This window comes from Mustela lutreola, chromosome 11, assembly GCF_030435805.1.
Source record: "Mustela lutreola isolate mMusLut2 chromosome 11, mMusLut2.pri, whole genome shotgun sequence".
NCBI lineage: Eukaryota > Metazoa > Chordata > Mammalia > Carnivora > Mustelidae > Mustela > Mustela lutreola.
In genome coordinates, this window is record NC_081300.1 from 70903370 (window position 1) to 70919157 (window position 15788).

The 15788-nt window shown below is 41.1% G+C and overlaps 1 protein-coding gene across 9 annotated transcripts in view; it reads left to right on the forward strand.

The window, feature by feature from the left end:
* CHEK2 (checkpoint kinase 2) overlaps positions 1-15788 on the forward strand; it is a 51189-nt gene that overhangs the window by 6098 nt on the left and 29303 nt on the right. The window contains exon 2 of one of the 9 annotated variants that reach the window (XM_059139735.1): positions 15507-15706. The exons of 7 other annotated variants lie outside the window; for them this stretch is intronic. In XM_059139735.1, the coding sequence (XP_058995718.1) occupies positions 15507-15706 (200 nt within the window). Of the gene's footprint in view, positions 1-15230; positions 15358-15506; positions 15707-15788 lie in introns of those variants that run through there. One more of the 9 variants, XM_059139736.1, reaches the window with a different exon arrangement.

A 15788-nucleotide genomic window follows, 5' to 3' on the forward strand; every position in this document is an offset into this window, starting at 1 on the left:
TTAAGAGGTGCCTGGGTGGCTCAGTCAGTTAAGTATCTGCCTTTGGGTCAGTTCATTATCCTAGGGTCCTGGGATCAAGCCCCACATTGGGCTCCTTGCTTAGCGGGGAGTCTGCTTTTCCCTTTCCTTCTGCTTGCCACTCCCCCTGCTTGTGCTCTCTCTTTCTCTAGCAAATAAATAAAAATAAAACCTTTAAAAAAAAAAGTATTTAAAAAAACCAATTTAAGATCTATGTTCTTAGCAACTTTCAAATATATGATATAGTATTACTAACTGTAGTCACCACACTGTAAATTAAATCACCAGAACTTACTATCTTGTACTTAGAAGTTTGTTCCCTATAACAAACATCTCCCCATTTTCCCACTCTCAAGTCCCTGATAACCAGCACTTTCTATTTATATGAGTTCAGGTTTTTCATTATTATTTTTTTTAAGACTCTTATTTATTTGCCAGAGAGAATGAGAGAGAGAGAGAGAGAGAGAACAAGCAGAGTGGCAGGCAGAGGGAATTGACTCCCTAGCAGGGAGCCTGATGTGGGACTCAATACCAGGACCCTGGGATCATGACCTGAGCCAAAGGCAGATGCTTAACTGACTGAGCCACTCAGGCGTCCCAAGTTTAGATTTTTTAGATTCCCCATATAAGACATACAAGTGAGATTGTACAGTATTTGGCTTTGACTTATTTCATTTACAGTGCCTTCAGAGTCCATCTATGTTGTTGCAAATGACAGGATTTCATACCTTTTTAATAGCTGAGTAATATTCCAGTATGTATGTGTGCATTTGTGTGTGTGTGTATATATATACACATATATACACATATACCATATTTTCTTTGTCCATTGACTTTTGGACATTTAGGTTGCTTCTAGGTGTTGGCTGTTGTAAACAGTTATGCAGTGAAGGTGGGGGTACACACATCTTTTCATAAATACCTGGAAATGGAATTGCTGAATCATATGGCAGTTCTGTTTATAATTTTTGGAGGAATCTCCATTCTTCTTTCCATAATGGCTGCACCAATTTACATTCCTGCCCGCTTTGCATCAGGGTACCTTTTAATCTACTTCCGGGCCAACACAGCAAACTTCTTGTCTTTTATTTTCTTTTTAAATTTTATTTATTTATTTATTTTTCGAGAGAGAGAGAGAGAGAGAGAGAGAGAGAGAAAATATGAATGGGGGAGAGGTAAAGGGAGAAGCAGAATCCCTGCCGAGCAGGGAGCCCATGTGGGGCTCGGTTGTGTGATTTGACCTGAACTGAAGGCAGACGCTTAACCAACTGAGCTACCCAGACACTCCTTAGCATAATATTTCAAAAGTTCATTCAGTTTAGGGGTGTGGGTGGCTCAGTTGTTAAGCGTCTGCCTTTGGCTTAGGTCATGATCCCGGAGTCCTGGGATCAAGCCCAGCATCAGGTTCCCTGCTCAGCGGGAAGCCTGCTTCTCCCTCTCCCACTCTCCCTGCTTGTGTTCCTACTCTTGCTGTCTCCATCAAATGTATAAATAAAACCTTAAAAAAAAAGTTCATTCATTTTTATTATATATCAATTTTATTTCTTTCTTGGTTAGATAATATTTCATTGCATGTATATATCACATTTTGTTTATCCATTCTGTTGATGGATATTTTGGATTATTTCTTTGTTTTGGCTGCTGTGAATAATGCTGCTATGAATATTCACATACAACTCTCTGCTTGAGTACCTGTTTTCAGTTTTTTTGTTTATATCTAGGAATGGAATTGCTGGAGAGTATGGTAATTCTGTTAAATTTTTTGTGTTTTTAAAAAATTTTCATTTATTTACTTTTTAAAGTTATTGTGGTCTTTGTTTTGTTTTATTTTGTTTTTTAAATTTACCTTGACAGAGAGAGACAGCAAGTGCACAAGTAGGCAGAGCAACAGGCAGAAGCAGAGGGAGAAGCAGGCTCCTCACCTAGCCTGGAGCCTGACAGTTTCAGGTGTACAATAGAGTGTTCAGCTATACTATACCTTACCCAGTGCTTAGCAAGGTAAATGTACTCTTTTTTTTTTAATTTTTTAAAGAATTTTTTAAAGGTTTTATTTATTTGTTTAACAGAAAGGGAGAGTATAAGCAGGAGGAGCAGCAGGCAAAATGGGAGAGAGAAGCAAGCTCTCTGCTGAGCCAGGAGCCAGATATGGGACTAGATCCCAGGACCCTGGGATCATGACCTGAGCCGAAGGCATCCATCCACTTAACGAACTGAGCCACCCAGGCGTCCCAATAAATGTACTCTTTTTTTTTTTTTTTTTAAGATTTTATTTATTTATTTGACAGAGAAATCACAAGTAGACAGAGAGGCAGGCAGAGAGAGAGAGGGGAAGCAGGTTCCCTGCTGAGCAGAGAGCCCGATGCGGGACTCGATCCCAGGACCCTGAGATCATGACCTGAGCCGAAGGCAGAGGCTTAACCCACTGAGCCACCCAGGCGCCCCCCCAATAAATGTACTCTTAATCCTCATCACATATTTCTACTCATCCCCCACCCCCCACTTCTCCTCTGTTCTATAGTTAAGAGTCTGTTTTTGGTTTGCTTGTTTTTTTCATTGTTGGGATGCCTCCAGCTTTGCTTTTATTTTTCAAGACTGCTTTGGCTCCTCCAGGTCTTTTGTGGTTCAGTGCAACTTTTAGGATTGTTCTAGCTCTGGGAAGACTGCTGTTGGTATTTTGATAGGAATTGCATTAAATGTGTAGATTGCTTTGGGTAGTATAGACATTTTAATTATTTGTCCTTCTAGTTCATGAGTATGGAATATCTTTCCATTTTTTTGTGTCATCTTCATTTTCTTTCATCAGTGTTCCATAGTTTTCAGTGTACAGGTCGTTAACCTCTTTGGTTTATTCCTAGGTATCTTATTGCTTTTTTTGTCACAGTTGTGAATGGTGTTAATTCCTTAATTTCTCTTTCTGCTGCTTCAGTTTTGGTGTATAGAAATATAGCAGATATGGGGCGCCTGGGTGGCTCAGTGGGTTAAAGCCTCTGCCTTCAGCTCGGGTAGCCTGCTTCCCTGCCTCTCTGCCTGCTTGTGATCTCTTTCTCTGTCAAATAAATAAATAAAATCTTAAAAAAAAAAAATTAAAAAAAAAAGAAATGTAGCAGATACAAGATATGTCAATCTTGTATCCTGTTGCTATTTAATCTGGTTTTCAATATTAGTACTTTTTTCCTGAGTCTTTTTGGATTTTCTATGTGTAGTATCACATCACCTGGAAATAGTAAATGTTTTACTTCTTCCCTTGTCAGTTTAAATGCCTTTTATTTCTTTTTGCTGTCTGATTGCTGAGGCTAGGGCTTCCAGTGCTATGTTGAATGGAAGTAATGAGAGTGGACATCTCTGCCGTGTTCCTGACTGTAGGGAAAAAGCTCTCAGCTTTTGCCCATTTAGGATGGTACTAGCGGGGCACCTGGGTGGCTCAGTGGGTTAAGCCTCTGCCTTCGGCTCAGGTCATGATCCCAGGGTCCTGGGATCGAGCCCCACATCGGGCTCTCTGTGCTGCAGGGAACCTGCTTCCTTGTCTCTCTCTGCCTGCCTCTCTGCCTACTTGTGATCTCTGTCAGATAAATAAAGAAAAAATCTTTAAAAAAAAAAAAAAAGGATGGTACTAGCTGTGGGTTTTCATATATGGCCTTTTATTATGTTGAGATATGTTCCCTCTAAACCTACTTTGTTGAGGTTTTTTATCATGAATTTATGCTGTACTTTGTCACATGCTTTTTCTGCATCTACTGAAATGATCATATGGTTCTTATCATTTCTTTTATTAATGTGATATATTATTTTGCTTGATTTGCCAATATCGAGCCACTCTTGCATCCCAGGAATAAATCCCACTTGATTGTAGTGAATGATTATTTTAATGTGTTGTTGGATTCAGTTTGCTAGTATTTTGTTGAGGATTTTTACATCTGTGTTCGTCAGGGGTATTGGCCTATAGTTCTCTTTCTGTGGTGTTTTTGTGTGGTTTTGGTATCACGGTAATGTTGGCCTTATAGAATGAATTTAGAGGCTTTCCTTTCTTTTCAATTTTTTGAAAAAGTTTGAGAAGAACAGATACTAATCCTTTAAATGTTTGGTAGAAGTTGGCCTATAAAGCTATCTCATCTTGAACTTTTCTTTGTTGGTTTTTTTTTTTTTTTTTTTAAGATTTTATTTATTTGACAGAGATCACAAATAGGCAGAGAGGCAGGCAGAGAGAGAGGAGGAAGCAGGCTCCCTGCTGAGCAGAGAGCCCCATGCGGGGCTCCATCCCAGGACCCTGGGATCATGACCTGAGCTAAAGGCAGAGGCTTTACCCCACTCAGCAACCCAGGCATCCCTGTTGGGGAGTTTTTTTTATTACTGAATCAGTTTCTCCACTGGCTGTTGGTCTGTTCAAGCTGTTTATTTCTTCTTGCTTCAGTTTGGTAATTTATATGTTTCTCTGAATTTATCCATTTCTTCTCAGTTGTCCATTTTGTTGATACACAGTTTTTCACAATATTTCTTATAATTATATTTCCATGGTGTTTGTTGTTATTTCTCTTCTCTCATTTATGATTTTATTTATTTGCATCTTTTTTCTTCTTTTTGGTAAGTCTGGCTAGAGGTTTACCAATTTTATTTCATTTTTCTTTTTCTTTTTTTAAGAGAGGGACAGGGTGGGGAGGGGTGGAAGGAGGGGGAGAGAGAGAATCTTAAGCCACTCCAGGCATGATCTCACAACCCTGAGATCATGACCTCAGGCGAAATCAAGAGTGGGATGCTTAACAAACTGAGCGACCCAGGTGTCCCATTTTTTAAGTTTAGTTTTCCAAATAACCAGCTCCTGGTTTCCTTGATCTGTTCTGTTGGTTTTTAGTTTTTTTTCTTTTTTTTTTAAGATTTCATCCATTCATTTGACATAGAAGGTCACAGTGAGAGAGGAAACACAAGCAAGGGGAGTAGGGGAGGGAGAAGCAAGCCTTCCACCAAGCAGGGAGCCCCACCATGACCTGAGCTGAAGGCAGATGCCCAATGACTGAGCCACCCAAGTGCCCCTGTTTTATAGTTTCTATGTCATTTATTTCTACTCTTTTTTTTTTTTTTTTTTAAGATTTTATTTATTTATTTGATAGACAGATCACAAGTAAGCAGAGAGGCAGGCAGAGAGAGAGGAGGAAGCAGGCTCCCCGCCGAGCAGAGAGCCCGACGCGGGGCTCGATCCCAGGACCCTGAGATCATGACCCGAGCCGCAGGCAGAGGCCTTAACCCACTGAGCCACCCAGGCGCCCCTATTTCTACTCTTATCTTTATTGTTTTCCTTTCTTCTGCTGGCTTTAGGCCTCATTTGTTTTTCTTTTTCTAGCTCCTTCAGGTGTAAGATTGTATTGTTTGAGATTTTTCTTGCTTCTTGAGGCAGACCTCAAGTATATTGTTACATACTTCCCTCTTAGGATTGCTTTTGCTGTGTAGGATGGAATGTTCTGAATATATCTGTTAGATCCATGTAGTTCAGTGAGTCATTCAAACCTATTCTTTGGGGTGCCTGGGTGGCTCAGTAAGTTAAGTGTCTGCCTTCTGCTCAGGTCATGATACCAGCGTCCTGGATGGAGCCCCACACTGGGCTCCTTGCTCAGTGGGGGAGCCTGCTTCTCCCTCTGCTTGCCACTTCCCCTGATTGTGCTGTCTCTTTCTCTCTCTCTCTCTCTGACAAATAAATAAAATCTTAAAAAAAGAAAAAAAGCTATTCTTGTTGATTTTCTTTATTATTTTTTTTTAATTTTTTTTTATTTATTTATCAGAGAGAGAGAGGGGGAGAGAGTGAGCACAGGCAGACAGAATGGCAGGCAGAGGCAGAGGGAGAAGCAGGCTCCCTGCTGAGCAAGGAGCCCGATGTGGGACTCGATCCCAGGAAGCTGGGATCATGACCTGAGCCGAAGGCAACTGCTTAACCAACTGAGCCACCCAGGCGTCCCAAATTTATTTTATTTGACAGAGAGAGATCACAAGCAGGCAGTGAGAGAGGAGGAAGCAGGATCCCTGCTGAGCAGAGAGCCTGAAGCGGGGCTCGATCCCAGGACCCTGGGATCATGATCCGAGCCGGAAGGCAGAGGCTTTAACCGACTGAGCCATCCAGGCGCCTCTTTCTTTTTTTAAAGATTTTATTTATTCATTTGACAGATAGAGACCACAAGTAGGCAGAGAGGCAGGCAGAGGGGGGGCGGGTAGCAGGCTCGCTGCTGAGCAGAGAGCCCGATGCAGGTCTCAATCCCAGGACCCTGAGATCATGACCTGAGCTGAAGGCAGAGGCTTAACCCACTGAGTCACCCAGACACCCCTCTTGATTTTTTGTTTGGAATGATCTATTCATAGATGTAAATGTGTACTGTTAAGTATTAGTATTGATTGCTTCCTTTATGTTTGTTTTTAGTATTAGTATTGATTGCTTCCTTTATGTTTGTTTTTAGTGCTTTATATATTTGGGTGCTCCCAGGTTCAGTGTATAAATATTTAAAATTGTTATATCTTCTTGTTGGATTGTTCCCTTTATGATTACCCAGTGTCCTTCTTTGTTTCTTTTTTTTTTTAATATAAAGATTTTTATTTATTTATTTGACAGAGATCTCAAGGAGGCAGAGAGGCAGGCAGAGAGAGAGAGAGAAGGAAGCAGGCTCCCTGCAGAGCAGAAAGCCCGATTTGGGGCTCGATCCCAGGACCCTGAGATCATGACCTGAGCCGAAGGCAGAGGCTTAACCCACTGAGCCACCCAGGCGCCCTTCCTTCTTTGTTTCTTATTATAAGTCTTTGTTTTAAAGTATTTTGTCTGAGCATTGCTATCCTGGCTATCTTTTCTTTCTTTTTTTTTTTTTTTAAAGATTTTATTTATTTATTTGACAGCGAGAGATCACAAGTAGGCAGAGAGGCAGGCAGAGAGAGAGGAAGGGAAGGAAGCAGGCTCCCTGCCGAGCAGAGAGCCCGATGCAGGACTCGATCCCAGGACCCTGAGATCATGACCTGAGCCGAAGGCAGCGGCTTAACCCACTGAGCCACCCAGGCGCACCCTGGCTGTCTTTTCATTTCCATTTGCATGATAAATCTTTATCTATCCCTTCACTTAAAAAATCTATTTTATTTATTTATTTAAAGATTTTGCTTATTTAAATAAATAAACTTATTTAAATAAACTTATTTAAATAAATAAGTAGGCTTGATCCCACGACCCTGAGATCATGACCTGGGCCGAAGGCAGAGGCTTAACCCACTGAGCCACCTAGGTGCCCCAGGATCTTCTTTAAGTAAATGTCTGTTTAGATCCTTTGATATTTTTTAGTTGGATTTTTTATTATTGACTTGTGTTCATTATATATTCTAGATCTAGATCCATTATCAGATACATGTTTTGCAAATATTACTTCCATTCTTTGAGTTCTTTTTCACTTTTTTCTTTTTAAGATTTTATTTATTTATTTGAGAGAGAGGGAGCATGAGCACTAAGTGGGGTAGGGGTAGAGGGAAAGGGAGAAACAGAATCCCTGCTGGGCACAGAGCCCAATTCAGGGCTGGATCCTAGGACCCTGAGATCATGACCTGAGCTGAAGGCGAAGGCTTCTGAACAACTGAACAACTAAGGAGCCTCTCTTTTTCACTTTCTTGATTATGTTGTTTGATACAGTAATTTTAAACTTTAAAGTAATTAAACTTTAATTATGTCCGATTTCTCTATTTTTTCTTTTGTCACTTGTGTTTTTATTTTTTTTTTTAAGATTTGATTTATTTATTTGAGAGAGAGAGAGAAAGCACAAGCAGAGGGGAGGAGGAAAAGGAGAGGGAGAAACAGAATCCCTGCTGAGCAGGGGGTCCTACTTGGGACTCGATGCCAGGACCCTGGAATCATGACCTGAGCCGAAGGCAGACACTTCAGTGACTGAGCCCCCCAGGCACACTTGTCACTTGCGCTTTTAGTGTTCTATCTAAGAAAACATTGTTTAACCCAAGATGGCAAAGCATCATTACCGTTTTTTTTCCTTAGAGTTTTATAGTTCTGGTTCCCATTACTGTTAGCGTTTGATTTTGTTTGAGTTGATTTTTGTATGTGGCATGAGGTAAGGATTTTAACTTGATTTTTGTTTGTTTTTAAAGATTTTACTTATTTGAGAGACTGCGAGACAGAGCACAAGTGTGGAGGGAGGGGCAGAGGGAGAGGAAGAAGCAGCTCCCCTTGAACAGGGAGCCTGATACAGGGCTCAGTCCCCAGACCCTGGGATTGTGACCCAGAGCCAACGGCAGATGCCCAACCAATTGAGCCACCCAGGCACCTCTCAACTCTGTTGTTTTGAATGTGGATATCTACTGGTCCTACTGGCTTTTATTGGAAAGACTGTTCTTTTGCCAGTGAATTGTCTTGGCACCCTTTTTGGAAGTGAGTTGACTGTAAATATGATTTCTTTTTGGTCTCCTCATTCTTCTCTTTTCATCTGTATGTCTGTCCTTACACAGTACTGCACTGCCTTGATGGTAACCTCTGCCTGCCACTATGCCTGCTGCTCTGCCTACTTATGCTTGCTATCTCTGTCAAATGAGTAAGTAAAATCTTTTTTTTTTTTTTTTAAAGATTGTATTTATTTATTTGAGAGAGAGCACAAGCCAAGGGGAAAGGCAGAAGGAGAAGCAGACTTCTGCTGAGCAGGGAGCCCGATGCAGGGCTTGATCTCAGGACCCCGGGACCATGACCTGAGCCGAATGCAGAGGCCCAAACAACTGAGCCACCCAGGCGCCCCTTTTTCTGTTTTTTGTTGTTTTTATTTTTTTGTTTTTAAGATTTTATTTATTTACATGACAGAGATTACAAGTAGGCAGAGAGGCAGGCAGAGGAAGAGGGAAGCAGGCTTCCTGCTGAGCAGAGAGCCCAATGTGGGGTTCAATCCCAGGACCCTGGGATCATGACCTGAGCCGAAGGCAGAGGCTTTACGACTGAGCCACCCAGGCTCCCCAGGGAGAGAGAATCTGAAGCTGATTCCATGCTGGGCCTGGAAGCCTGACGTGGGGCTCAGTCTCACAACCTGAAGACTAGGACCCATGCTGAAGAGTCGTAGGGCCAACTGACTGTGCCATTCAGGCACTCCCTCTTTGATTTTTGTTAATATGATGGTTGGAACATGAAATCCTAATGTATTACTTTTTTTATTTTAAGATTTTATTTATTTAGTTGAGAGAGAGAGAGAGAGAGCACAAACATGTGAGGGGGCAGAGGGAGAGAGAAAAGCAGACCCTCGCTGAGCACAGAGCCCAACATGGGGCTCAATCCCAGCACCCTAGGATCATGACCTGAGCTGAAGGCAGATGCTTAAGCGATCGAGTCACCCAGGTGGCTGTATTATTTTATAAAGTTCATAATTTTTTTTTTTTTTTTTTTTTTAAAGATTTTATTTATTTATTTGACACAGAGAGATCACAAGTAGGCAGAGAGGCAGGCAGAGAGAGAGAGGAGGAAGCAGGCTCCCTGCTGAGCAGAGAGCCCGATGCGGGACTCGATCCCAGGACCCTGAGATCATGACCTGAGCCGAAGGCAGCGGCTTAACCCACTGAGCCACCCAGGCGCCCATATAAAGTTCATAATTTTTTAAAAAATTTTTTATAAACATACATTTTTATCCCCAGGGGTACAGGTCTGTGAATCTCCAGGTTTACACACTTCACAGCACTCACCAAAGCACATACCCTCCCCAATGTCCATAACCCCACCGCCCTTCTCCTAACCCCACTCGCCCCAGCAACCCTGTTTGTTTTGTGAGATTAAGAGTCACTTATGGTTTGTCTCCCTCCCAATCCCATCTTGTTTCATTTATTCTTCTCCTATCCCCTTAACCCTCCATGTTGCATCACCACTTCCTCATATCAGGGAGATCATATGATAGTTGTCTTTCTCTGCTTGACTTATTTCGCTAAGCATGATACCCTCTAGTTCCATCCACTTTGTCGCAAATGGCAAGATTTCATTTCTTTTGATGGCTGCATAGTATTCCATTGTGTATATATACCACATCTTCTTGATCCATTCTTCTGTTGATGGGCATCTAGGTTCTTTCCATAGTTGGCTATTGTGGACATTCCTGCTATAAACATTCGGGTGCACGTGCCCCTTCGGATCACTACGTTTGTATCTTTAGGGTAAATACCCAGTAGTGAAATTGCTGGGTCATAGGGCAGTTCTATTTTCAACATTTTGAGGAACCTCCATGCTGTTTTCCAGAGTGGTTGCACCAGCTTGCATTCCCACCAACAGTGTAGGAGGGTTCCCCTTTCTCCGCATCCTCGCCAGCATCTGTCATTTCCTGACTTGTTGATTTTAGCCATTCTGACTGGTGTGAGGTGATATCTCATTGTGGTTTTGATTTGTATTTCCCTGATGCCGAGTGACATGGAGCACTTTTTCATGTGTCTGTTGGCCATCTGGATGTCTTCTTTGCAGAAATGTCTGTTCATGTCCTCTGCCCATTTCTTGATTGGATTATTTGTTCTTTGGGTGTTGAGTTTGCTAAGTTCTTTATAGATTTTTGACACTAGTCCTTTATCTGATATGTCGTTTACAAATGTCTTCTCCCATTCTGTCAGTTGTCTTTTGATTTTGTTAACTGTTTCCTTTGCTGTGCAAAAGCTTTTGATTTTGATGAAATCCCAATAGTTCATTTTTGCCCTTGCTTCCCTTGCCTTTGGCGATGTTCCTAGGAAGAGGTTGCTGTGGCTGAGGTCGAAGAGGTTGCTGCCTGTGTTCTCCTCAAGGATTTTTTTTTTTTTTTTTTTTTTTTTTTTTTAAGATTTTATTTATTTTATTTGACAGACAGAGATTACAAATAGGCAGAGAGGCAGGCAGAGAGAGAGAGGAGGAAGCAGGCTCCCTGCCGAGCAGAGAGCCCGATGCGGGACTCGATCCCAGGACCCTGAGATCATGACCTGAGCCGAAGGCAGCGGCTCAACCCACTGAGCCACCCAGGCGCCCTCTCCTCAAGGATTTTGATGGATTCCTTTCTCACATTGAGGTCCTTCATCCATTTTGAGTCTATTTTTGTGTGTGTTGTAAGGAAATGGTCCAATTTCATTTTTTTGCATGTGGCTGTCCAATTTTCCCAACACCATTTATTGAAGAGGCTGTCTTTTTTCCATTGGACATTCTTTCCTGCTTTGTCGAAGATTAGTTGACCATAGAGTTGAGGGTCTATTTCTGGGCTCTCTATTCTGTTCCATTGATCTATGTGTCTGTTTTTGTGCCAGTACCATGCTGTCTTGATGATGACAGCTTTGTATTAGAGCTTGAAGTCCGGAATTGTGATGCCACCAACTTTGGCTTTCTTTTTCAATATCCCTTTGGCTATTCGAGGTCTTTTCTGGTTCCATATAAATTTTAGAATTATTTGTTCCATTTCTTTGAAAAAGATGGATGGTACTTTGATAGGAATTGCATTAAATGTGTAGATTGCTTTAGGTAGCATAGACATTTTCACAATATTTATTCTTCCAGTCCAGGAGCATGGAACATTTTTCCATTTCCTTGTGTATTTCTCAGTTTCTTTCATGAGTACTTTATAGTTTTCTGAGTATAGATTCTGTGCCTCTTTGGTTAGGTTTGTTCCTAGGTATCTTATGGTTTTGGGTGCAATTGTAAATGGGATTGACTCCTTAATTTCTCTTTCTTCTGTCTTGTTGTTGGTGTAGAGAAATGCAACTGATTTCTGTGCATTGATTTTATATCCTGACACTTTACTGAATTCCTGTATAAGTTCTAGCAGTTTTGGAGTGGAGTCTTTTGGGTTTTCCACATATAGTATCATATCATCTGCGAAGTGTGATAATTTGACTTCTTCTTTGCCGATTTGGATGCCTTTAATTTCCTTTTGTTGTCTGATTGCTGAGGCTAGGACTTCTAGTACTATGTAGAATAGCAGTGGTGATAATGGACATCCCTGCCGTGTTCCTGACCTTAGCGGAAAAGCTTTCAGTTTTTTTCCATTGAGCATGATATTTGCGGTGGGTTTTTCATAGATGGCTTTGATGATATTGAGGTATGTGCCCTCTATCCCTACACTTTGAAGAGTTTTGATCAGGAAGGGATGCTGTACTTTGTCAAATGCTTTTTCAGCATCTATTGAGAGTATCATATGGTTCGTGTTCTTTCTTTTATTGATGTGTTGTATCACATTGAGTGATTTGCGGATGTTGAACCAACCTTGCAGCCCTGGAATAAATCCCACTTGGTCGTGGTGAATAATCCTTTTAATGTACTGTTGAATCCTATTGGCTAGTATTTTGGTGAGAATTTTCGCATCTGTGTTCATCAAGGATATAAGAAGAATTTGGTCTATAGCTCTCTTTTTTGATGGGATCCTTGTCTAGTTTTGGGATCAAGGTGATGCTGGCCTCATAAAATGAGTTTGGAAGTTTTCCTTCCATTTTTATTTTATGGAACAGTTTCAGGAGAATAGGAATTAGTTCTTCTTTAAATGTTTGGTAGAATTCCCCCGGGAAGCCATCTGGCCCTGGGCTTTTGTTTGTTTGGAGATTTTTAATGACTGTTTCAATCTCCTTACTGGTTAAGGGTCTGTTCAGGCTTTCTATTTCTTCCTGGTTCAGTTGTGGTAGTTTATATATTTCTAGGAATGCATCCCTTTCTTCCAGATTGTCAAATTTGTTGGCGTAGAGTTGCTCATAGTATGTTCTTATAATAGTTTGTATTTCTTTGGTGTTAGTTGTCATCTCTCCTCTTTCATTCATGATTTTATTTATTTGGGTCCTTTCTCTTTTCTTTTTGATAAGTCTGGCCAGGGGTTTATCAATTTTATTAATTCTTTCAAAGAACCAGCTCCTACTTTCGTTGATTTGTTCTGCTGTTTTTTTGGTTTCTATTTCATTGATTTCTGCTCTGATCTTTATTATTTCTCTTCTACTGCTGGGCCTAGGGTTTCTTTCTTCTTCTTTCTCCAGCTCCTTTAGGTGTCGGGTTAGGTTGTGTACCTGAGACCTTTCTTGTTTCTTGACAAAGGCTTGTACCGCTATATATTTTCTTCTCAGGACTGCCTTTGTTGTGTCCCACTGATTTTGAACAGTTGTATTTTCATTATCATTTGTTTCCATGATTTTTTTCAATTCTTCTTTAATTTCCCGGTTGACCCATTCATTCTTTAGAAGGATGCTGTTTAGTCTCCATGTATTTGGTTCTTTCCAAACTTCCTCTTGTGGTTGAGTTCTAGCTTCAGAGCATTGTGGTCTGAAAATATGCAGGGAACGATCCCAATCTTTTGATACTGGTTGAATCCTGATTTAGGACCGAGGATGTGATCTATTCTGCAGAATGTTCCATGTGCACTAGAGAAGAATGTGTATTCTGTTGCTTTGGGATGAAATGTTCTGAGTATATCTGTGATGTCCATCTGGTCCAGTGTGTCGTTTAAGGCCTTTATTTCCTTGTTGATCTTTCGCTTGGATGATCTGTCCATTTCAGTGAGGGGAGTGTTAAAGTCCCCTACTATTGTATTATTGTTGATGTGTTTCTTTGATTTTGTTATTAATTGGTTTATATAATTGGCTGCTCCCACGTTGGGGGCATAGATATTTATAATTGTTAGATCTTCTTGTTGGACAGGCCCTTTGAGTATGATATAGTGTCCTTACTCATCTCTTATTATAGTCTTTGGCTTAAAATCTAATTGATCTGATATAAGGATTGCCACTCCTGCTTTCTTCTGATGTCCATTAGCATGGTAAATTCTTTTCCACCCCCTCACTTTAAATCTGGAGGTGTCTTCGGGCTTAAAAATGAGTTTCTTGGAGGCAAAATATAGATGGGTTTTGTTTTTTTATCCATTCTGATACCCTTTGTCTTTTGATTGGGGCATTTAGCCCATTAACATTCAAGGTAACTATTGAGACATATGAATTTAGTGCCATTGTATTGCCTGTAAGGTGACTGTTACTGTATATGGTCTCTGTTCCTTTCTGATCTACCACTTGTAGGCTCTCTTTTTGCTAGAGGACCCCTTTCAATATTTCCTATAGAGCTGGTTTGGTGTTTGCAAATTCTTTCAGTTTTTGTTTGTCCTGGAAGCTTTTAATCTCTCCTATTTTCAATGATAGCCTAGCTGGATATAGTATTCTTGGCTGCATGTTTTTCTCGTTTAGTGCTCTGAATATATCATGCCAGCTCTTTCTGGCCTGCCAGGTCTCTGTGGATAAGTCAGCTGCCAATCTAATATTTTTACCGTTGTATGTTACAGACTTCTTTTCCCGGGCTGCTTTCAGGATTTTCTCTTTGTCACTGAGACTTGTAAATTTTACTATTAGGTGACGGGGTGTGGGCCTATTCTTAGTGATTTTGAGGGGCGTTCTCTGAACCTCCTGAATTTTGATGCTCATTCCCTTTGCCATATTGGGGAAATTCTCCCCAATAATTCTCTCCAGTATACCTTCTGCTCCCCTCTCTCTTTCTTCTTCTTCTGGAATCCCAATTATTCTAATGTTGTTTCGTCTTATGGTGTCACTTATCTCTCGAATTCTCCCCTCATGGTCCAGTAGCTGTTTGTCCCTCTTTTGCTCAGCTTCTTTATTCTCTGTCATTTGGTCTTCTATATCGCTAATTCTTTCTTCTGCCTCATTTATCCTAGCAGTGAGAGCCTCCATTTTTGATTGCACCTTATTAATAGCTTTTTTGATTTCAACTTGGTTAGATTTTAGTTCTTTTATTTCTCCCGAAAGGGCTTTTATATCTCCTGAGAAGGTTTCTCTAATATCTTCCATGCCTTTTTCAAGCCTGGCTAGAACCTTTAGAATTGTCATTCTGAACTCTAGATCTGACATATTACCAATACCAATGTCTGTATTGATTAGGTCCCTAGCCTTCGGTACTGCCTCCTGTTCTTTTTTTTGTGGTGAATTTTTCCGCCTTGTCATTTTGTCCAGATAAGAGTATATGAAGGAGCAAGTAAAATACTAAAAGTGTGGCAACAACCCCAGGAAAATATGCTTTAATCAAATCAGAGGAGATCCCAAATCACAAGGGAGGAGAAAGGGGATAAAAAGAGGTTCAAAAAGAAAGAAAAAAAGGAAAAAAAAAAGAAAAGAAAAGAATTTAAAAAAGAAAACGAATGAAGAAAAGTATAAAAAAGAAAAAATACATATATTGGATAAACTAGTTAAAAAACGTTAAAAAAGAAAAGGGCAAAAGTTAAAAAAAAATGTTAGCAGAAGAAAAAAAAAAGAAAAAGAAAAAAATTAAATTAACTGCAAGACTAAAAAATCACAGGGAGAAAGCCATGAGTTCCGTGCTTTGCTTTCTCCTCCTCTGGAATTCTGCTGCTCTCCTTGGTATTGAAACCGCACTCCTTGGTAGGTGAACTTGGTCTTGGCTGGATTTATTGTTGATCTTCTGGGGGAGGGGCCTGATGTAGTGATTCTCAAGTGTCACTGCCCCAGGCGGAATTGCACCGCCCTTACTAGGGGCCCTGGCTGAGTAATCCGCTGGGCTTTGCTTTCAGGAGCTTTTGTTCCCTGAGCGCTTTCCTTAGAGTTCCGGAGGACGGGAATACAAATGGCGGCCTCCTGTTCTCCGGCCTGGAGGAGCCGAGAGCCCGGGGCCCCACTCCTCAGTGCGCCCTCAGAGAACAGTGCCCAGTAACTCCTGTCTGCATGACCTCCCGCCGCGCTCGGAGCTCACTGAGCCTGTGGCTGGTTCAAGGTAACCCGGAGCTGTGAGCTTACTGTCGGCTCTGTCTCTGTAGCCAGCTTTGTGGTTCCAACACCTGCAAGCTCTGCGACAC